General features: G+C 42.4%; 1 protein-coding gene and 1 pseudogene across 7 annotated transcripts in view; both read left to right on the top strand.

The window, feature by feature from the left end:
- Positions 1–20,692, top strand: part of LOC308235059 (protein adenylyltransferase SelO-like) — a 66,489-nt gene extending 45,797 nt beyond the window's left edge. For 3 of the 6 annotated variants that reach the window (XM_080643689.1, XM_080643692.1, XM_080643690.1), the window contains 2 exons: positions 8,137–8,216; positions 20,228–20,692. In XM_080643689.1, coding sequence (XP_080499815.1) covers positions 8,137–8,216; positions 20,228–20,350 — 203 coding nt within the window. In that variant the 3' untranslated portion in view covers positions 20,351–20,692. Of the gene's footprint in view, positions 1–8,136; positions 8,217–20,227 lie in introns of those variants that run through there. The other 3 variants (XM_080643694.1, XM_080643691.1, XM_080643693.1) reach the window with 3 other exon arrangements.
- Positions 1,464–2,081, top strand: LOC308255269 (rho-related GTP-binding protein RhoN-like; annotated as a pseudogene). The gene has a single exon. The product of its transcript is annotated as a rho-related GTP-binding protein RhoN-like (transcript).
- Positions 20,693–22,655: the final 1,963 nt, after the last annotated feature.

The following is a 22,655-nucleotide window of genomic DNA, read 5'->3' as shown; positions in this document are numbered from 1 at the left end:
CAGTCCAGGGCAGATGTCCTAGGGACGTGTCTTATCAGTATTTTTCCAAAGCCTGCAAAACATTCTTAGAGCAAAAGTTATGAAAAGTTCAAAAGAGGCTTGTTTGAAGGGGTGGGGGGGCAGGGAGGAACTTTCTACTAATTATCCCTGAGTTATAAAAACAGCAGGGAGGAAGTGTATATAAAAATGTAGCCTTGAAAGTAACATGTTGTCTTGCAGTTTGAATAGAGGGGCTATTTGAATCAGAGAAGCTAACAACCTTGAGGTTTAATTACCAGGTGCTTCTCATAAATTATGGAAGGCTACAGGAAAGAAAAAGAGTATCCTAATATTCTTGCTTTACTTAGGGCTTGTATAGAGAACTACTAGTGTCAACTGAGTCATGTCAATGAAATAAGGATGACACTAATAGGTTAGGTTACTTCAGGTCAAGCATGCCAAACTCGTGGCTGGCAGGCCGTGAGTTTGACATGCTTGCTCTAGGTAGTTCCAGCATTATGCTAGGGAGATATTTTTTAAAAGCCCTAAAATATCTCCATCTGCAATAAAACAAGGTTGGTTGTAATTCTAAAATTAGAATTATTGTAATAATTCTAAAATTAGAATTATTACAATTAGTGTAATATTGCCTAGTAATGAATTTTGATTTGTTTTGTTTTTGTTAATCCTCACCTGAGGATATTTTTTCCATTGATTTTTTAGAGAGACTGGAAGTGAAGGAAGAGATATATTAATGTAAGAGAGATTAATGAGTTGGTTGCCTCCTGCATGCCCTGATAGAGGGCCAGGAATAGAACCTGCAAACCAGGTACATGCCCTGATTGGGAACCAAACCCTTGATCCTTTGGTGTGTGGGTCAACACTCTAACCACTGAGCAACACCAGCCAGGGCCTAGTTGTGAATTTGTGGCGCATGCTCAGAAGAATCTTTGTCTTCATTGGTCAGCTGATTAGAACACAGCTATTTAGAGCTCCAGGCAAAGTTAAGTTGAAATCCTGGGTTTGAACCTCATTTTAGAATACAACCTTAGGCCTACTCCTTTGACCTTCTACCTACCATTTTGCAAATGGCATGCCACTGATCATGAGGGGATGAATTGGCCCAAACGGGCTGGCTCAACACAAACTTACTGCTTTTGGAAAATACACAAAGAGAATGCTGACTCATTGCAAGTCAGACACATTTCCTTTGTGTTCTGAGGACCCTCAGTGGAAATTAAACCAGATCATTTGGGAATCAAGGTGAAAGGGCTATCAGTTAAGGCAGCGATTTTCAACCTGTTTGCCACTACACAAGAATTTTTAAGGGGCTGGGCCTGGGGGCAAGGCAGAGGGGGTACTCCTGGCCAGCCTTTGTGGGGGCTTGGTGTGTCCTATGAGATGCTGGTGTTGGCCTAGAGGGGACTGCATGTGGGTGGGAGTGCTGAGGCAGTGAGGGGATTGTGTGGCATGTAGCCAGGACCATGGAGGGGAAGAGCGGCTGCTGCAAGATTGTGGTGAAGGATTCAGAGTGCGTCAGAGTGTTCTCTAAGGATGCCTACACCTGGAGTTATGTCCCCACCATGTTTGAAAACTACACTGTGAGTTTTAAGTAGACAAGTGCCGCATTGAGCTCAACATGTGGGGCACTTCAGGTTCCTCTTACTGTGATAACATCTGGCCCCTGGCCTATCCTGATTCAGACGTTGTACTCATCTGCTTAATGACCAGAAACACTGGCAGTCTCTTCAAGAAGTGGCCAGGGGAGACTCAGGAGTTTTGCCCTGATGGCAAGGTTGTGCTGGTTGGCTGTAAAATGGACATGTGGACCAACCTGGCCCACACACTGAGGGAGCTGTCCAAGCAGTGGCTTTTCCATTACACATGAGCAGAGTACTGAGCTGGCCAAGCAGGTAGGGGCCGTGTCCCGCGTGGAGTGTTTCTCTTGGTCCCCTGAGCGCAGCATCAGGGCTATCTTCCACATGATCACAGTGGCCTCCCATAGGTAGCTACGCCATACTGACTCACTCCAAGTACTGCAGCGATCCGCTCAGCTGGCAGGATGCCAGACTGGGGGACCTGGCAAAGCAACACAAGGATGAAGGTGAGATATACAAGGATTGAGCCATGAGTTGCAGACTCATGTGAGGAGCTGGGGAGGGGCAGAGGGTCAGGTGGAGTGGTGAAGGGCACAATTGTTTCCTTGCCTGCAACTTGGCTTCCTGACCTCCTGACTCTGGCTGGGACTTCATGGCAGGCTGAGTGAGCAATTCTCCTAGGCAAGGAACCCAGAGACAGAGGTTCACCATTCCCCACATCTTCATCCTCCTCCTCTCCATAGGAAGTTGAGGAAGCTAGCAGGGCAGGCATTTGGGTCAGGAGTCGGGATGGGGCAGTGGGCTTGGGGAAGGTGGCATCGAGCAGTGACCTTGGTTGAGTCTCAGTATGTGAAGAGTGCCTTCCCTCCCCACCCATGGTCCTGGCTTTGTTCCCTAAGAAAATGTCCATTCCATGACCTTCCCTTTTCCTCTTCTTTCATCTCTCCAGCATTCTCACTCATCCCAACCTCCACACAACCTGCACTAAAGTAAAAAGCAAGTTGAGAAATCCCTTCCCCCATATCTACCAGTCCCAGCTCCTCTCTCTTCCCGCAACAGTCCCCAGATAAAGCCCATGTGATGGGGGAGGGGAGGATAAAACATGCAGTCAGTACCTGACTATTTAGTAAGGGGCACTGACCTCTTTTTCCTTAGATTGTTAAATTAAAAAATAACAACAGCCAACACAACAATAGCCATCTGGTATGAATGAATAAAAATTATACCTATTTTTTTTGTCAGACCTGCAAAAATATAACATTTTTTTGGTGTGTTGCAGAATTTTAGTAATTAGTTTGTGTGCACTATGAGATAGAAAAGGTTGAAAATTGCTGAGTTAAGGTGATAGTGTTGTTATAGATAAGCTGCCAGGAGGCGTGGGAGGATAATCAATCGGGCACTCAGGAGTCAGAATAGGATCCTTTAATGCACTAGGCAGGGGTCCTCAAACTTTTTAAACAGGGGGCCAGTTCACTGTCCCTCAGACCGTTGGAGGGCTGGACTATAGTTTTAAAAAAAAACTATGAACAAATTCCTATGCGCACTGCGGGCCAGGACGAGTCAGCTGCTAAGCAGGACAGGCAGCGGCACCCGGTGGGCCGGATAAATGTCCTCGGCGGGCCGCATGTGGCCCGTGGGCCGTAGTTTGAGGACCCCTGCTGAGTGCCATGACTCAGGGAGTCAGTCTCCAAATCCTGAGCGATGAATATGGATGAAGCTTTCCCTTTATACCCTTAGTTCCTTTGTCCCCCAAATATGGATCAGGCTTCCGGACTTCTCGTGGGCTTTGCAGCCCTCCGTGAATTGGGATGGGGGAAGTGAGATTACACTCAGAGTCCTGTCTGGCACCAGTGCTGCCAACACCCTCAGGGAGTTGTATGTGGTTCATGGTTTATGGCCTCTGTAAAATAGGAGTATTCCAGGGAACAGGTTCTGCAAGACAGGGCAGGCATCACAGATAAGAATGGAGTTTATTGGCAAGCAAGAGTGTGCGTCAGAATGCAGGTTACTGGCACAGATTCAAAATGCTAGCCCCCCAAATGTCTTATTTTTCTTTTCAGTGTAAATTTATTAGGTGTACTGGTTAATAATGCGGATTTTTTTTCAATAGATGGAGTTATACATATGTTGATATATATATGATTTGATATATATGCTATTTTGTTGTATTGACAACAAGCTTCAAAACTTCATATGTCAAATTTTCTGAAGGTGTTAACATCATAGATATTTTTATGCTTAAAAATGTCGAATTACGTGCCAAAAAAAGAGCATTTGCGGGAAGTTTTAATTTATTACTTTATTTTGAAAAAACATGCTGCTGAATACTTCAGGAAGCTTATGCTGAACATGCTCCATCTCAAGATACTTGTGAATGCTGGTATAAATGCTTTAAAAATGATGATTTCGGTGTGAAAGACAAAGAATGTTCAGGTCAACTGAAAAGGTTTGAAGACCAACAATTACAAGCATTATTGGATGAAGATGCGTGTCAAACTCAAAAACAACTTGCAGAAAGATTAAACATTGCTCAGCAAACAATTTCTGATCGTGTACAAGCAATGGGAAAGATTATAGAGGAAGGAAAATGGGTGCCACATCAACTGAACGAAAGACAAATGGAAAACCAAAAAGTCATCAGTAAAATGTTGCTTCAATGGCACGAAAGAAAGTCTTTTTTGCATCGAATTGTGACTGGCGATGAAAAGTGGATTTATTTTGAGAATCCCAAACACACAAAATCATGGGTTGATCCAGGTCAACCATTAACATCGACTGCAAGGCCAAATTGCTTTGGAAAGAAGACAATGCTCTGCATTTGGTGGGATCAGGAAGGTGTGGTGTATTATGAGCTTCTAAAACCAGGTGAAACCATTAATACTGATCGCTACTGACAACAAATAAGCAATTTGAACCACGCTTTGAATGTGAAACAACCAGAATGTGCCAGAAGACATGGCAAAGTAATTTTGCTTCATGATGACGCACCATCGCACACTTCAAAACCAGTTAAAGATACATTAAAAGATCTTGCCTGGGAAGTATTAACCCACCCGCTATATTCACCAGACCTTGCTCCTTCAGATTACCATTTGTTCTGATTGATGGTACACGCACTTTCTGAGTAGCACTTCAAAACGTACGAAGAAGTGGAAAATTGGGTCTCTGAATGGTTTCCCTCAAAACAAGAAAAGTTCTATTGGGACAGTATCCACAAATTACCTGAAAGATGGGGGAAATGTGTAGCTAGCGATGAACATTACTTTGAATAAAGCACTTATAAAAATATATATATTTTATTGATTTTTTTACAGAGAGGAAGGGAGAGGGATAGAGAGTTAGAAACATCGATCAGCTGCCTCCTGCACATCCCCCACTGGGGATATGCCCGCAACCAAGGTACATGCCCTTGACCGGAATCGAACCTGGGACCCTTTAGTCTACAGGCCGACGCTCTATCCACTGAGCCAAACCGGTTAGGGCAAATAAAGCACTTTTGATGTTTCTCTTGAAATTATCGTGTTATCTTGGATTACAAAATCTGCATTATTAACCGGTACACCTGGTAAATAGTGGCCTCAAGTTCATATTGGAGACTTGACCTTTGGTAGACTAGAATAAAAGAGAAATTTTCTACTTTATCCCTTCTCTTGGGCATCAAAAAGAGAAAGGAGAAAAAGTTGAATATGCTAACTTCAAATAATTTTTCTTAAATTATTTTAATAACTACTTAATAATTGAGTCAGATTTATTTTAATTTATATATTTTTTATTTTATTAAATAAATGATAAATCAAACTACCATTTTCCAGCTTCATTGCCAGCCCTTTAGAGATTAGTTGAACTTAATAATTTGAAGTGTTCAGCTTTTGTGTGTGTGTGTGTGTGTGTGTGTGTGTGTGTGTGTGCGTGTGTGTGTGTTCAGCCTATTCTGAGTGCTTCCACAATTTTTATTGCATGTAGTTTTAATTTTGTTTAAAGATGGCCTATATATATTTTGTGTACAGGGGTTTTTACTTTACAGTAGTTGTCTATGAACTCTTTAACATTTGAAAAATGCAGAAAAAAGAATAAGAAAGATCCCTGTATTCCCAAAGATAATTACTATTTACTTTAAAATATATATATAGCTCTAGCTAGTTTGTCTCAGTGGATAGAGCGCCTGCCTGCAGACTGAAGGGTCCCGAGTTTGATTCTGGTCAAGGGCACATGCCTGGTTGCAGGCTCTATCCCCAGGGGGCATGCAGGAGGCAGCTGACCAATGATTCTCTCTCATCATTGATGTTTCTATCTCTCTCTCCCTTTCACTTCGTCTCTGAAATCAATAAAAATATATTTAAAAATACATATATGTTTTTATTGATTTCAGAGAGAAGGGAGAGGGAGACAGAGATAGAAACATCAATAATGAGAAAGAAGCATGGATCGCCTGCTTCCAGCATGTCCCGCACTGGGGATCAAGCCTGCAACCAATCCTGGCATGTGCTTTGACCAGGAATCGAACCATGATTTCCTGGTTCATGGGTTAACACTCAACCACTGAGCCATACTGGCCAGGCACCATTTACTTTTTGATGTATTTTCTTCTAGTCTCTCTTTTCTGTGTGTATTGATTAGGAGGAAATGTAGTAATAATCATACAGGGTTATAATTTAATATCTTTTTTTTCACTAAAAATAAAATAAGCAGCTTTTCTTGCTGCTTCATTCTTTATAATGTAACATTTTTAATTGTTCCATAATAATACTTCTTTGAAAGGATATATAATGTTTCACTTAACTGTTCCCCTCTTATTAAGATTTTAAGTGGTTTCTAGTTTTCCTTAATAATATGAATAATATTTTTAATATTTAAAGTTGTCCCAATAGACTGTATCTTTAGAGAATTCGAATTGCTGAGTCACAGGACACTTATTTTTTTTTTTATTATCTCTCATATCTTATGAGACCTTTAAAAATAAGTTGAGCCCAGCCAGAGTGGCTCAGTGGTTGAGCATCAACCTATGAACCAGGAGGTCATGTTTGGATTCCTAGTCGGGGCACATGCCTGGGTAGCAGGCACAATCCCTCGTGGGGGCATGCAGAAGGCAGCCAATCGATGATTCTTTCTCATCATTGATGTTTCTCTCTTTCCCTCTCCCTTCCTTTCTGAAATCAATAAAAATATATTTAAAAATAAAAATAAATAAAAACAAGTTGAAATGCAGTTTGTTCTTTCCATTCAAGTCACTCAGAAAACTGCTGATGAGAACCACAAAACAGTAATTTCTGCAGGCCTCTAGAACTTCCCTTATATCACCCAGTTGATAAATTATTTTGGAAAAGTCTCATCTCAAATAAAGACATAGTTTCTGGAATTTTTCTACATATGCCATTGTTACAATGCATTTTAATATTTTTAAATGCATGGTTACTATAAAAAATACCAATGTATAAAGAATTTTACCTGCAGGTAACCTTTTCTGTATGCTCTTCGCAGCATCAGCACTAAGCAGTCCTCCAGAGTCAGACCTTAATTCTGTGATTGAAGATGTTAAAAGCAGAAACTTTTCCCCTCCCCACTTAGAATAAAGGGCTTAATTCAGATGAACTCACTACTTTCTCCATGCTTTATGAAATGCTTAGCGAACTGAACATAGTGAAATAGGCAACTTAATGCTGAAACACTGGAAAGAAAAAATGTTGCTCATAATGCTCAGAAAGTCTTTTCTGTACCATCAGGTAAAAAATGCTGCACATCCTATATAATAAAAGGGTAATATGCAAATCGACCGAATGGCAGAATAACCAGTCACTATGACATGCACTGAGGGGGAAGACGCTCAGCGTAGGAGCTGCCCCAGCCCACAGGCCCCGATCCTGATTGCCCGATCAGGGCCTGCTGGCCAACCTCTCAGTCCCTTCCCCCAGCCAGCAGGCTCTGATAGCTCGATGGGGAATAGGGAGCCAGGGTTGGGTGGTGGCGGATGTGGGCAGCACCAGGCCAAGGCCCCTACCCCGCAGGTCACCCTACACACAGAGGGCAACCAGCGGTGGGGGGCGGGGCCAGCGAGTGGGTAGGAACGGCCAACCTCTTGGTCCCTCCCCTGGGCCGGCAGGTTCTGATTGCCCGATGGAAAACAGGGAACCCGGGGTGGGTGGCGTCGGACGTGGGCAGTGCCAGGCCAAGGCTCCTGCCCCACCAATCACCCCACACACGGAGGGCGTCCTGTGGTGGGGGATGGGGCCGGCAAGCAGGCGGGAATGGCCAACCTCTTGGTTTTTCCCCTCGGCCAGCAGGCTCCAATTGCCCGATGGTGAACGGGGAATAGGGGACAGGGCCAACTGCCAGCACCGGGGGAAGATGGCCCTGATTGCAGGCCAGGCCTAGGGACCATACCCATGCAAGAATTTTGTGCACTGGGCCTCTAGTTGTTTATAAACAGTCAAAATTGACTAATGCTGGTAATTTTTCTCATTAGAGACTTCCAGTAAAGTTATTGAATATTATCTAATTTCATACGATCTGTGTTGACCTAATAATTTATGGTTCCAATAAGTGCTTTCCCCTCTTGTTTAAGCTGTTAATCCTAGATATGTGCTGAAGAACTGGATGGCAGAGTCTGCAGTGCAAAAAGCAGAAAGGAATGATTTTTCAGAGGTAAGGTGGTTGACTTTTCTGCATTTATTTTTATTAATTTCAACTATGTCACATTTAAATTTTTTATTTTATTTTTTATTGTTGACAGTATTACAGATATCTCCCATTCCTCAACCCCTCCACCCCTTTAATCTCCCTCTGCCCAGCCCCTGCCTACCACCCAGGTCTTCATCACCCTATTGTTTGTGTCCATGGGCTATGCATATAAGTATGTAAGTTCTTTGGTTTATCTCTCTTTATCCCCCGACCCTCACATGGAGGTATGTCAGTCTGTTCCATGCCTACATGCTTTGAGTCTTATTTTGTTGTTGAATTAGTTTTATTCATTAGATTCCACAAATAAGTGAAATCATGTGATATTTGTCTTTCTCAGATTGGCTTATTTCACTTAGCATAATAGTTTCCAGGTCCATCCATGCTGTTCTAAGGGGCAAGAGATCCCTCTTTTTTACACCTGCATAGTATTTCATTGTGTAAATGTCCCACAGTTTTTTTATCCACTCATCTACTGATGGACACTTGGGCTGTTTTCAAGTATTAGCTACTAGAGGCCCAGTGCAAAAAATTTGTGCACTCGGGGGGTGTGTCCCTCAGCCCAGCCTGTGCCCTCTTGCAGTCTGGGAGCCCTCAGGGGATGTCCGATTGATGGCTTAGGCCCGCTCCCCAGGGCCATCAGTTGGACATCCTTAGCGCTGCCATGGAGGTGGGAGAGGCTCAGGGCTTCTGGCTGAGTGGCACTTCCCCTGTGGGAGGCTCTGACCACCAGGGAGCAGCTCCTGCATTGAGTATCTGCCCCCTGGTGGTCAGTGCGCATCATAGCAACCGGTTGTTCCGCCGTTCGGTCGATTCGCATATTAGCCTTTTATTATATAGGATCTTTTATTTCTAGAAGTTCCACTTTGCTCTTTTCTTTAAAAAAATTTTTTATATATATTTTTATTTATTTCAGAGAGAAAGGGAGAGGGAAAGAGATAGAAGCATCAATGATGAGAGAGAATCATTGATTGGCTGCCTTCTGAATGCCTCCCGCTGGAGATCAAGCCAGCAACCCAGGCATGTGCCTTTGACTGGAATTGAACCCAGGACCCTTCAGTCTATGGGCCAATGCTCTATCCACTGAGCCAAACCAGCTAGGGCACATTTGCTCTTTTCTGTATCTTCTATTTATTTCCTTATTATGTTCATGCTTTCCTTTAAGTTCCTCAACATATTTATAATATGTTGCTTATCTTCTTTCTATCATTATTGTGTTGTTTTTTTAAAATCTACTTATATTTCCTGATTTTGATTCCCACTTTCCTGCTTCTTCCCAGTAATTGCTAAGTGTCTAAATTTTTTGTTCTTCTTTTAAAGAGCAGATTTACTTGGAAGACAGTTAAATTGCCTGCAGATCAGCTTTCAAGACTTGAATTTAAGCTCTGTTGGTATGGACTTATGGTGGCCTTTAATCTAGGGCTATTTAGCCTTAATATCAAGGCATGGTCCTTCTGGGGTCTCTATTAACTCTACCAGATGTTCAAAAAGGTCTCATTACTGTGTGGGATCAGAACTCTACCACCTATCAATTCTTTGTTAGTGCTGGGACTTGTTTAGCCTATAGCTTCCTAGTAGTTTGTTCTGTTCCCAGTAATTGTTCTTTGACCAACCACTTGAAATCTCATTCTAAGTATGCAGGGCACAGTATTCAGCTAGAGACTCAATGAGACCCCATGCAGATGTTTGGGGCTCTTTTTCTGGGCAATGCCCTTCTCTATGATACACTGGCCCACAAAGTCCAGCCACTGCAGCCTCCTGATCCCCAATCTGTTTCTTAAATCAGTGAGACCACCATGCTCTGTTTAGAACCCCCTTCCACATACTCTGTATGATCCAGAAAGTTTCTCCAGGAAGAAAATCAGGGACATACATATTAGGACTCTCTCCCTTTGTTTCCCCTTCTTTCAGTGATCAAAATTCTGCATTGCCAGTTGTCCAGTGTTTGCAAACAGATGTTTCATAGACTTTGTCCAGTTCTTTCTTTATTTACAATGAAGAAAGGCACCCGGGACCCAGGCTTCCCTCCAGCCCCGGCTTCGTCCAGAAGGACTTCTGGAATGACGTCCAGTCTAATTAGCATATTTCCCGTTTGTTATTATAAATTGTGGAATAATGCCGCTATGAACATAGGGGTGCATATATTCTTTCTGATGGGTGTTTTGGGGGTTTTTAGTATATATTCCCGGAAGTGGGATCACTGGGTCAAACAGTAGTTCCATTTTAAATTTTTTTCAGGAAACTTATACTGTTTTCCATAATGGCTGCACCAATCTGCAGTCCCACTAGCAGTGAACTAGTGTTCCCTTTTCTCTACATCCTTTCCAGGACTTTTTGAGGTGATTTATTGATGATAGCCATTCTGACAGGTGTGAGGTGATATCTCATTGTTGTTGTTTTTTTTTAATATGTTTTTATTGATTTCAGAGAGGAAGGTAGAGGGAGAGAGAGATAGAGACATCAATGATGAGAGAATCATTGATTGGCTGCCTCCTGCACGCACCCCACTGGGAATCAAGCTTGTAACTTGAACATATGCCCTAACTGGACATCGAACCATGACCTCCTGGTTCATAGGTCGACGCTTAACTGCTTAACCACTGAGCCATGCCAACTGGGCTCTCATTATGGTATAAATTTGCATTTCTCTGATGATTAGTGACTTTGAGCATTTTTCCATGTCTATTGGCCACCTGTATGTCCTCTTTGGAGAAGTGTCTATTCAGGTCCTTTGCCCATTTAAAAAAAAATCTTTATTGTTGACTCCATTGACCCCCTTCAGCCTGCCCTGCCTCCCTGCCTGAGGCCTTCAGGACCCTATTATCTGTGTCCATGGGTTATGCATATATGTATACAAAGTCTTTGGTTGATTATCTCCCACCCACCTACTCTCCTCCACCTTCCCTCTGAGATTTCACACCAGTGTGTTCTTGATGTCAAATATTTTATTCATTTCTGTTTGGTTCTTTTTTTATATATAGCTCCCCTCCACCCGGTTCCCACCCCAACCCATGCCCTCCCCCTTCCCATTGTCCTCATCCATAGGTGTTTGATTTTTGTCCAGTCTCTTCCCGCACCCCCTACACCCCCTTCCCCCTGAGAATTGTCAGTCTACTACCTTTCTATGCCCCTGATTCTATTATATTCACCAGTTTATTCTGTTCATCGTATTTTTTATTTACTCAATTTTTAGATTCACTTGTTAATAGATATGTATTTGTTGTCACTTTGTTGTTCATAATTTTTATCTTAACCTCTTTCTTCTTCCTCTTCTTAAAGAATACCCTTCAGCATTTCATATAATACTGGTTTGGTGATGATGAACTCCTTTAGCTTGTTTTTATCTGTGAAGCTCTTTATCTGACCTTCAATTCTAAATGATAGCTTTGCTGGGTAGAGTAATGTTGGTTGTAGGTTTTTGCTATTCATCACTTTGAATATTTCTTGCCACTCCCTTCTGGCCTGCATAGTTTCTGTTGAGAAGTCACCTGACAATCGTATGGGTGCCCCCTTGTAGGTAACTAACTGTTTTTCTCTTGCTGCTTTTAACATTCTCTCTTTGTCTTTTGCCCTTGGCATTTTAATTATGATGTATTTTGGTGTGGTCCTCTTTGGATTCCTCTTGTTTGGGGTTCTCTGCGCTTCCTGGACTTGTAAGTCTATTTCTTTCACCAGATAGGGCAAGTTTTCAATATCTTGCTCTCTCTCTTCTTCTGGCACCCCCAAAATTTGGATGTTTGTACGCTTGAAATTGTCCCAGATGCTCCTTACACTAAAATTACTTACTCATATCTTCTAATTTATTCTTTAATGTATTTAAATTTTAAAATATTTATGTTATATAGGTACATTATTTGAACATCTGAGAGTCTTATTCTCCTGTTATTATTCACTAGAGGCCCGGTGCACAAAATTCGTGCACGGGGTGGGGGTGTATCCATCAGCCCAGCCTGCACCCTCTCCAATCTGGGCCTGGTGGGATCGGGCCTAAAAGGACAGTCGGACATCCCTCTCACAATCCAGGACTCCTGGCTCCCAACTGCTCGCCTGCCTGCCTGCCTGCTTGCTCCTAACCACTCCTGCCTGCCAACCTGATCACCCTCTAACCACTCCCCTGCCAGCCTGATCAATGCCTAACTGCTCCCCTGCCGGCCCAATTTCCCCCAACTGTCCTCCCCTGCAGGCCTCGTCACCCCCAACTACCCTCCCCTGCAGGCCTCGTCACCCCCAACTACCCTCCCCTGCAGGCCTGGTCGCCCCCAACTGCCCTCCCCTGCTAGCCTGGTCGCCCCCAACTGCCCTTCCCTGCAGGTCTGCTTCCCCACAACTGCCCTCCCCTGCTGGCCTGGTTACCCCCCAACTGCCTTCCCCTGATGGCCCAGTCACCCCTAACTGCCCTCCCTTGCAGGCCTGCTTCCCCCCAACTGTCCTCCCCTGCTGGCCTGGTTGCCCCCAACTGCCTTCCCCTGCTGGCCCGGTCACCCCCAACTGCCCTCCCCTACAGGCCTGGTCTCCCCCAACTGCCCTCCCCTGCTAGCCTGGTCTCCCCCAACTGCCCTCCCCTGCAGGCCTCGTCACCCCCAACTACCCTCCCCTGCAGGCCTCGTCACCCCCAACTACCCTCCCCTGCAGGCCTGGTTGCCCCCAACTGCCCTCCCCTGCTAGCTTGGTCACCCCCAACTGCCCTCCCCTGAAGGCCTGGTCCCCCCCAACTGCCCTCCCCTGCAGGCCAGGGTCACCCCCAACTGCCCTCCTCTGCCAGCCCGGTCACCCCTAACTGCCCTCCCCTGCAGGCCTGATCACCCCCACTGCCCTTTCCTGCTGGCCATCTTGTGTCCATATGGGGGCGGCCATCTTGTGTCTTGGAGTGATGGTCAATTTGCATATTACTCTTTTATTAGATAGGATGTTTGGGCATTTTGGATTTAATCTCTGAAATCCAGTGAGGCCTGATGGCAGTAGCAACTTGGGTCCACTTAAATTAATCTTGACTGCAGTGAAGATGAATGAACTAGGTTTATATGCATCAGCATGGATGAAGCTCACATGTAATGTTAAGCAAAACAAACAGTAGCAAAGGAATACATACAATGTATTACCACTTAATTTTGCTGAAAAACATGCAAAATCATGTTACTTAGAGATATGCACATATACAGTAAAAGTAACAAAATAAATAGAGATGATAGACATCAACTCTGGACAGTGGTTACTGCAGTAAGAAGGAAATTTGAGTCAAGGGAGGATACTTGTCTCAAAAATTGGAAGTATTTTATTTCTGAAGCTGAATGGAGGCTACACAGGAGTTCATTATATTATTCTCCGTACCTTCTATGCCTCAAGTATTTTGTAGTTAATTGTTTAAAAATGCATTGCATATAATATATGTTTTTAATTTTTTTCATCTTCACCCAAGGAGCGAGGATTTTTTTTCCATTGATTTTTTATTTAGAGAGAGTAAAAGGGAAGAGGTTGGGGAGAGAAAGAGAAACGATGTGACAGAGATGTTTGATTGCCTCCTCTATGCGCCCCGACTGCAGCTGGGAATCAAACTGCAACCCAGATTCGTGCCCTTGACTGGAAATTGGACCCGCAACCCTCTGGTGCATAGGCTGATGCTCTAACCACTAAGCACACCAGCCAGAGCTATCCTAATATATAAAAACCCTGGGTGCAGAAGCACATCCACAACCACCAACCGGAGGCTCGACCCCCAGGCTAGGGAGCTGAGGGAATGGGAGGTGATCAATCAGTGGCAGGGGTGACTGGCAAGCGGCTAGAAGGCAGACCTTTTGGTCCCTCCTTCCGGCCCTCAGACTCCAATCAATCGGTGGCGGAGGCGGGCGGAACTGGGGACCTTCTTAGTAGTCCTTCAGGTTCAATCTCAAGAGGACAGGCCAGGCACCATGACAGCGCTGCGGGCCGCGGGCACTGAGGCTGCTTCTCATCCCTAGAGGCGCAGCAGGCTCGGGTGGGAGGGGACTTGTGGCAGCAGGGACAGGGGCGGGAGGCGGGGCTGGCGGAGGGCGGCCTGTACTCCCCACGTGGCCAGGGCCGCTGTGAGCGCTCCTGATGGCCCACAGGCGCTGCTTCTGCTCAGCCTGCAGGCTCCGCTTGGCACCCTTCATAGAAGCACAGGCACCACCTCCATGCCACACCCCCACTCCCATCCGTCCCACTGGCCCTGAGGCGCCCTCCCCCAGCTGTTTCCGGGAAGATTCCGCCCTCGGAGCCGCCCGGCTCCGGAGGAGGCGAGCGGCACCGCAGGCAACATTTGGTGGCCATTATTCTGCCTACCACAGTATGAATCAGAAAGAATAAAGTGAAAAGGGACAACAGCAACAAACATTTAAATCTGGAAGGCGGATGAATGTGGTCGGTGCCTTAGCAGCCCGAGGACATTGCCCCTGAAGTGAACCCTAAACCAGGAGTGAGAAAAGTGAAGGGGCACCAGGGGTTACCCCCACAAAACCCCCAAAGGCACCCGTGTTAATGAACTAAGTACCCCTGGAAGTGGGAGCAAAGCTGGGGCCAAAAACAAGAGGATTGGTCTACAAAGGGCTCTAATCCTCAGATTTCCTTCTCCTCTCCGCACAGCTGGGCAGCTGCCCCGCCCCTGCCCCAAACAAGACAGAAGGTTCATTGTCCTGAGAGGATAAATCAGGGTCTCTGAACCCAGGACACTGCAGGACAACTGGGAGGGGCAGCCCTGTGACCCACCAGCGGCTTATTTGCTCCATCCTGAATGCCGGAAGCCCGCCTCCTGTCCCATCACCTGGGGCCCCTCCCCTCTGGCTCCCAGACAGTGACGTCAGGGCTAAACTCTCCAGGCAGGACAATCTAGACTTTATTCCCTTCAATCTCTGACTATATTAACAAGTATTTTGTTACTGTTGTTTCATTTCCTGTTTGTTTTCGTTTTCTTCTCCCTGCATACTGTTTTCTCCAAATTGTTGGGTTTTTTCCTGTTTGTATTAGTTCTCTTCCAGAGTCCAACTCACCAAGAAAAGAATACCTAAACAGGTTGGCATCAGAGATTTCCCAATGAAACAGCCCAATCCCAACTCTCTGTATTGCACCCCTGAGTCAACCAGCCCTCATACACCCCCCCCCCACCCCTCACGACCTCGCATAGGGCTGCTCAGCAGCTTGCTTTCATAAACCGTTTTTTATATTGTTTAAGCCATTATAGGAAAATGCAAAGGTCTTAAGTGGCCAGTATAATGGCTCTTGACAATTGTATACACCTGGGCAACCCATACCTCACTTAAGATAGAGCACATCTCCATCTCCCCAGGAAGTTTCCTCATGCCCCAGTCAACACCTCCCCCACCACAGAGGCAACCTCTATGCTATTCAATCTCTTAGACATGAGCAGATAAACAGGGGTCATCAATATTTGAGAAAAACCTCTAATATAACAAAAACAAACAGAATTTTGAGGAAACAATATGCAGGGGGGGGGACTTAAAAACAAAACTATTATTACTATATTCAGACTTAGGAAAATATATGGCACAGGTGAAATAAAAATTAGATGCTGTTTTGTGGGGGGGAAAAACACTTTGAGAATGAACAGAACAAAACAAAACCACAAAGTTCTTAGATAATATCCTAGCAGAAATGCAAACTTATTTAAAAGGGGTCAGCAGCCCTGACTGGTGTGGCTCAGTTGGTTAGGCATCGTACCCTGCACCAGGAGGTTGCCGGATTCCCTGTCAGAGCATATGCACCGGTTGTGGGCCTATTGATGTTTCTCTCCATCTTCCTCTCTCTCTCTCTCTCTCTCTTTCTCTCTCTCTCTCTCTCTCTCTCCTTCCATCTTCTATTCCCTTTCTCTCTCTCTCTCTAAATATCAATAAACTATTCTTTATTTTTTATTTATTTTTTAAAATATATTTTATTGATTTTTTTACAGAGAGGAAGGGAGAGGGAGAGAGAGTTAGAAACATCGATGAGAGAGAAACATCGATCAGCTGCCTCCTGCACACCCCCCACTGGGGATGTGCCTGCAACCAAGGTACATGCCCTTGACCCGAATCGAACCCGGGACCTTTCAGTCCACAGGCTGACGCTCTAGCCACTGAGCCACACCAGTCAGGGCAATTCTTTAAAATAATAAAATAAAATGGGTCTGCAAACTACAGCCTGCAGGCCAAATCCAGCTCCACCTGCTTTGTAAATAGTTTTATTGGAATACAGCTACACCCATTTGGGCTTTTAAAAAAATCTTTATTTTTGAGAATATTACAATGTCTCCTTTTGTTCCCTCCATTGCCCCCTCCACCCTGTTCCTGCCCTGCCCCAGGCCTTCACCACCCTATTGTCTGTGTCCACAGGTAATGCATACCTTAATAATAAAAGACTAATATGCAAATGTTTGTTACTTGCAATCAGCAGGAGACTTCATCCCCCTCCCGTTAGGGCTTGATGGGGGACCTGAGGCTGTGTCTCCTGCCCTGGACAGGTCTGGGTCGCAAGCGATTTTGAGACATGCGTGGGTGGGTGGAGACTTGAGACTTGACTCTGGGTCCCGCAGCTCGTCTGAGACTCTGACAGGAGGGAGATTTTCATACACATTTTACTAATTTTCTTTCATCTCTGACACTTGTATTATAGAGAAAGGGCAAATAGCAATATTAAAATATTTCCTCTAATTAATTCCCTTTTAATGTGCATGGTTTTGTGCCCCAGACCACTAGTAATATATATTTTTAGAAGTGGAATGGCCCCAGCACCTATGCTGTCATGTCACTCTTTTGTTCTGCACAGGAGCAGACATTATTGATTATCATGGCCCTCTTACTCTAAAACTGGTCACAACCTCAGAATCATTTTCTTTTCTTTTTTAAAAAATATTTTTTGTTTATTTCAGAGAAGAAGGGAAAGGGAGAGAGAGAGAGAGATAGAAACATCAATGAAGAGAGAGAATCATTGATTGGCTGCCTCCCACATGCCCCCCACTGGGGATTGAGGCCACAACCCAGGCATGTGCCCTTGACTGGAATTGAACCTGGGACCCTTTGGTCTGCAAGCCAAGACTCTATCCACTGAGCCAAACTAGCTAGGGCCCAGAATCATTTTCATCACACATGTGGTAGTCACTACTTTCCCCATCAGAGTTTGCATAAGAGAGAAAATTGGCTATTTCTAATTTGAAACTTGCATTAATTTTTTCTTCCAGTAGTTTAATTAGCCTGACAACTCTAGGTTTTCATTTTAAAAAATAAAAAAATTCTTAAATATACTTTTTTTTTTTTTTTGGTGTTAAGGAAAAACAAAAAAAAAGGGAGATAACTCAACACTTATCTTTAGGTAAAGCAGTCTAAGCTCAGGAAACTAAACATTGTTTAATAATTTGTTTCATTTGTTGTTTCTTCTTTTATTCCCTCCCTTTTGTTTCTTTCCTCTTTTCTTCCCTCTCTTAAAATTACATTTGAGTAATGATGCAGTGTCCACTGTGGGTAAGGAGGTATTTTCCTAAGTTCAAGTAAACATTCAGACTTATAAGACTATTTCAGGCTGCTCTTGGCTCCACTCCACTCAGAAAAATACAGGACAGAAACATGTCTTATGAACAGGGCAACATCAGGTTCCTCATTGGCAGGACTTCTGGCAGCAGCCACACCAGCAGGAAGGCACAGTGGGAAGGCTCAGGTGTGAGGAGACGAGAGCCACACTGGTAAGATGCAGGGGCACCCCCAGCTGAAAAGCTTCATGTTCTAAATCTTGGCTATTGTAAGTAATGCTGCAATGAACATAGGGGTGCAATATTCTTTCAAATTAGTGTTTCTGTTTTCTTCGTATATATTCCCAGAAGTGGAATCAGTGGGTCTTACTACAGTTTCATTTTGAATTTTTTGAGGAAACTCCATACTGCATTCCCCATTGGCTGTACCAGTCTTCATTCCCAGCAATGGTACACGAGGGTTCTCTTTTCTCTATATTCGCGTAGTACTTTGTTTGATGATAGCAAAGATTTGAAGAAGCCCAAGTGTCTATCAGTAGATGAGTGGATAAAAAAAACTGTGGTTCATTTACACAATGGAATATTACTCAGCTGTAAAAAAGAAGGAAATGTTACCCTTTGCAACAGCGTGGATGGATCTGGAGAGTATTATGCTAAGTGAAACAAGCCAGTCAGAGAAAGACAAGTACCATATAATTTCACTTGTATGTAGAATCTAATGAACTAAATAAACAAAATAGAAACAAACTCATAGATATAGAGAACAGACTAACAGCTGTCAGAGGGGAAGGGGCTAGGGTGCGGGGTGATAAGGGTAAAGGGATTAAGCAAAAAAAACCAAAAACAAACAAACAAACAAACAACTCAGACACAAAGTATGGTGATCACCAGAGGGAAAGGGGCGTGGGGGAGGTGGAAAAAGATAAAGGGGAGATAAAAGGTGATGGAAGAAGAATTGACTTTGAGTGACAAAGACACAATACAATATACAGATGATAAATTATAGAATTGTACATTTGAAACATAATTTTGTGAACCATTGTCACCCCAATAAATTCAATAAAAATAAAAAAGCAATATCCCTTGTCAGGGCCATAGGTGTAGTTTCCAGTGTCCCCACAGGAGACCTGCCTTGAGAGTCAGCACACTAAAGAAAGCCCTAGGGATTCTATCGGGGATTAACAGTTCTCCCAGGCCAGAAGCTATTTTTCAGTCAGTAGCAATGTTGTGTGGTGATACAGTTGATGTACCACCTCTCCTCATCAGGTTACCAGTGAACTGACCTAGAATGTTAACTGAAGTTTACATTCTCATGCAGGAAAGGACAAAAAAAAAAGTTTATTTTTGATAAACCTTTTACATGAAATCTTTTACATATACAACTTGTGTTTACCTTCTTGCTTCAAACATTTCTTGAAAATTCACTCTATGTGAGGTGCTGTGGAGAAGTATAGAAATTGATTCAGGGAGCTTTCAAACTAGTAGGTGAGATCAGATAGATTTAAGACCAACTTTAATAAAAGGATGTGTATAGAAAGTACCTGGGGAGAGTTGAAGAAGGGCTCTAAGACTGATGACGATGCAGCCTTTCTATTTAAAATATTGGCAGTATAGTAGTATACTCTATTTGATCTCTTGGCTTTACTTTCTTATTATAATCATCCACTGTTTTCTATCACAACTATGCATTATCTTAATAACTCAAGAAAGTGATAAAACTACTGGGAAAATAGTTTAAATTGAGATATAGTTAACATATAATGCTATATTAGCTTCAGGTGTACAACATAATGATTCTATATTTGTACATATTGCAAAATGATCACCACAATAAGTCTAGTTAATATCAATCACCATACGTGGTTACAAAAATCTTTTTTTTCCTTGGGATGAAGACTTTTAAAATTTACTCTCAGCAGCTTTCATATATGCAATATAGTATTAAATATAGTCACCATACTGTGTGATTTAATTATTTTATAACTGGATGAAAATATACATCTTTCACTAGAATTATTGTTTAAAGAAGTTTGCTCTTTGATGTCTCAGTTTATAACCATGGGGCAAAATTGTAATAGTTGTTACTTAAAATTTCTATTGTTCCACAGAAAGTTCCTTAAGTACTTGGGGCAAAATGAGGAAGCAATCTAAGTTGGAATCATGCCCTTGATTTGGAATGATTGAAAATTATTGACATTGTTTTATTTTTGTTAATATTTCAGAAAATTATAATTCTCTAACTGCTGTGAATTTTAATAATCAGGATATATATGTAGTCTTCATGATACTACATATTCACTCTCCTGTTTTAATATAAAACTAGAACTTAAGGGACTTTCTGTGGAACAACAGAAATTTTAAGTAACAACTATAATTGAAGTTTTAATAAAATGTAAAACGTTTAAACATTTTCAAACAAATTTAAAACTTACCTTGTTAGAAATTTAGAAAATTAATAAGCGTCCTAAGGGAGAAAAATCTATATTTATCTATTTAAATTGTTTACCAGGTCTATCTTCTGCAGCAAGTTCTTCAGCATCCTTTTCAGAAGCATTCTGCAGCTGAGAAAGCAGGCTACTCCTCACCTACTCCTGCTTGGGCTAGAGATCTCAGAGTTAGCTGCTCATCTTGATTTGGAAAAAAGATATTAAAGAATACTTCTATCATTGAACTTAACATAGAATAATTAATTTGATAAATTCTTATCTACATTTTGATGAAAATCGTGAATTTCATAATGATTATATATAAAAATATCTTTTAACCAGATAAACTGGACCTATTCTTTGTAACATCTTTGTGGTCATTTTTTGTCCTAATTAATAATTTTAATGAAATAATGAAGTGTTTTTGGTAAATCACGAGTTATTCTCAATAACTGAGAAATCTTGATAATATTTTAATCAATTTGTAAGTATTCATCTAATTCATCCAGTACTTTGGGACACATCTAATAAGTATAATAGTTTCATTGTACTCTAGAGCTTTGTTTTGTCTATTATGGTAATTTGCAAACATTTACTAAAGGAAAGAGCATAGTTTAATGAACCTCATTTACCATTCAACCAGCTTATTAATCATCAATGCATGACCAATCTTGCTTCATCTACATCCCTACACACTTCCCTCAAGTTCCTAGTTACTATTTTAATTGAGGTATAATTTATATATCCCAAAGTATTTTAAAGCCCTACTGGTTTTTCTCAGTGATTAGAGCATCAGCCCACAGACTTAAGGGTGGTGGGTTCGACTCCAGTCAAGGACACATACCTTGGTTGCAGGCCTGATCCTCAGCCCCCATCAGGGCACATGTCGGAGGCAAGTAATCAATGGGTCTCACCTGGATGATTCTCTTTCTAAAAATCAATGGAAAAAAAATATCCCCAGGTAAGGATTAACACACACACACAAGAAATTCCCAGACATTGTTTCATTTAGTTTATAGATATTTCTGTATGCATCTCCAAACATTAATAATTTAAACACATACCCATGATACCATTATCATTTTAAGAGAATTAACTAACTCCCTAATGCATGAAACCAAATAGCCAATTTTCAATTTTTCCCCATTATTTTATGTTATCAGCATTATCTATATATATATAAAAGGTTAATATGCTAAGTGTCCATCCACGTAATGACATCATGTAGCAACACCCACTTCCTCTCCCTGCGACTAGCCTCCTTGGAGTTTCTTCAGCCTGACTTGCTTTATAGCCAGGTGGAAACATTTTACACTTTAAACAAATGTCTGGAGCGTTTTCACATGCTTCATCTCATTTGATTCTCACAGAAGTCCTGGAGTAGGTAGATAGGAGACTTGGTGGAATACTATTTTCTTTTCATTAGCCGGAAAACGGAGATTTAGAAAGCTTATAAACTTGACCCAACTGAAAAGAAGTAAGAAATGGTGGACCTTGAAAATGACTTCAGGTTTTCTCACTGCATAGAATATAGTCAAACACTGCTGCAGTTAAATATTTTACCCTTTGTTCTCCCTGCGTGATCTATAATAATAATCTGCTTCCTGTTGATATTTACTGCTGTGTTGCTGACAATTATCTAAACAAGAAGTTGGGGTGCTTCACTGGGCTGGAAAAAGTTTAGATAAATCAGAAAGCAGGTCTAAGCAGGTTTATTCTATATCTATAAAAGGCTAGGTTGACTCATGCATGCGCGATACATATAAAGCTCTCACTGGCACCAATCGCACACGTGTGTTTCCATCTGTCATTGTTGATCGTGAATTTGATTGACACTTCTATAGAGAAAGGGCGAATAGCAATGTTAAAATATTTCTTTTAATTATTTTCCTTTCAATGTGCATGAATTCGTGCACCAGGCCACTAGTTATTTTATAATTGTTTATTTGAATTGGGATACACTTAGGGACTGCACATTAAAATTAGATAATAAAACTTCTTAAGTTTCTTTTTTAAAATTTTTATTGATTTTAGAGAGAAAGAGGAAGGGAGAGAGGAGAGAGAGAGAAACATTGATTTGTTGTTCTATTTATTTATGCATTCATTGATGATTCTTTTACACACCCTGACTGGGGTTCAGACCTGTAGCCTTAGCTTTTCAGGACAATGCTCTAATCAACTGAGCTACCCATATAAGTACCCTTAAGCTTTTTTTGTGTTTTTTTTAATCTGGCCACATCTTTTTTTTCTTGCAATTTTTTGTTTAGTTTTGGTTGAAGAAACCAGATAATTTATTCTGTAGTGTTTCCCAGTCTGTGTTTTGCTGATTGCATCTCTGTGGTATTGTTTAACATGTTGCTGCATCCCTTATCTATATATATAAAACCCTAATATGCAAATAGACCGAATGGTGGAATAACCAAACAACTGGTTGCTATGATGTATGCTGACCACCAGGGGGCACACGTGGAATATGGTGGGCATCGGCCGTGGCGGGATGTTGGAGTAGGT

Source organism: Plecotus auritus (assembly GCF_963455305.1).
Source record: "Plecotus auritus genome assembly, chromosome: 1".
Classification (NCBI taxonomy): domain Eukaryota; kingdom Metazoa; phylum Chordata; class Mammalia; order Chiroptera; family Vespertilionidae; genus Plecotus; species Plecotus auritus.
This window is presented reverse-complemented; position numbering and strand designations above follow the sequence as displayed.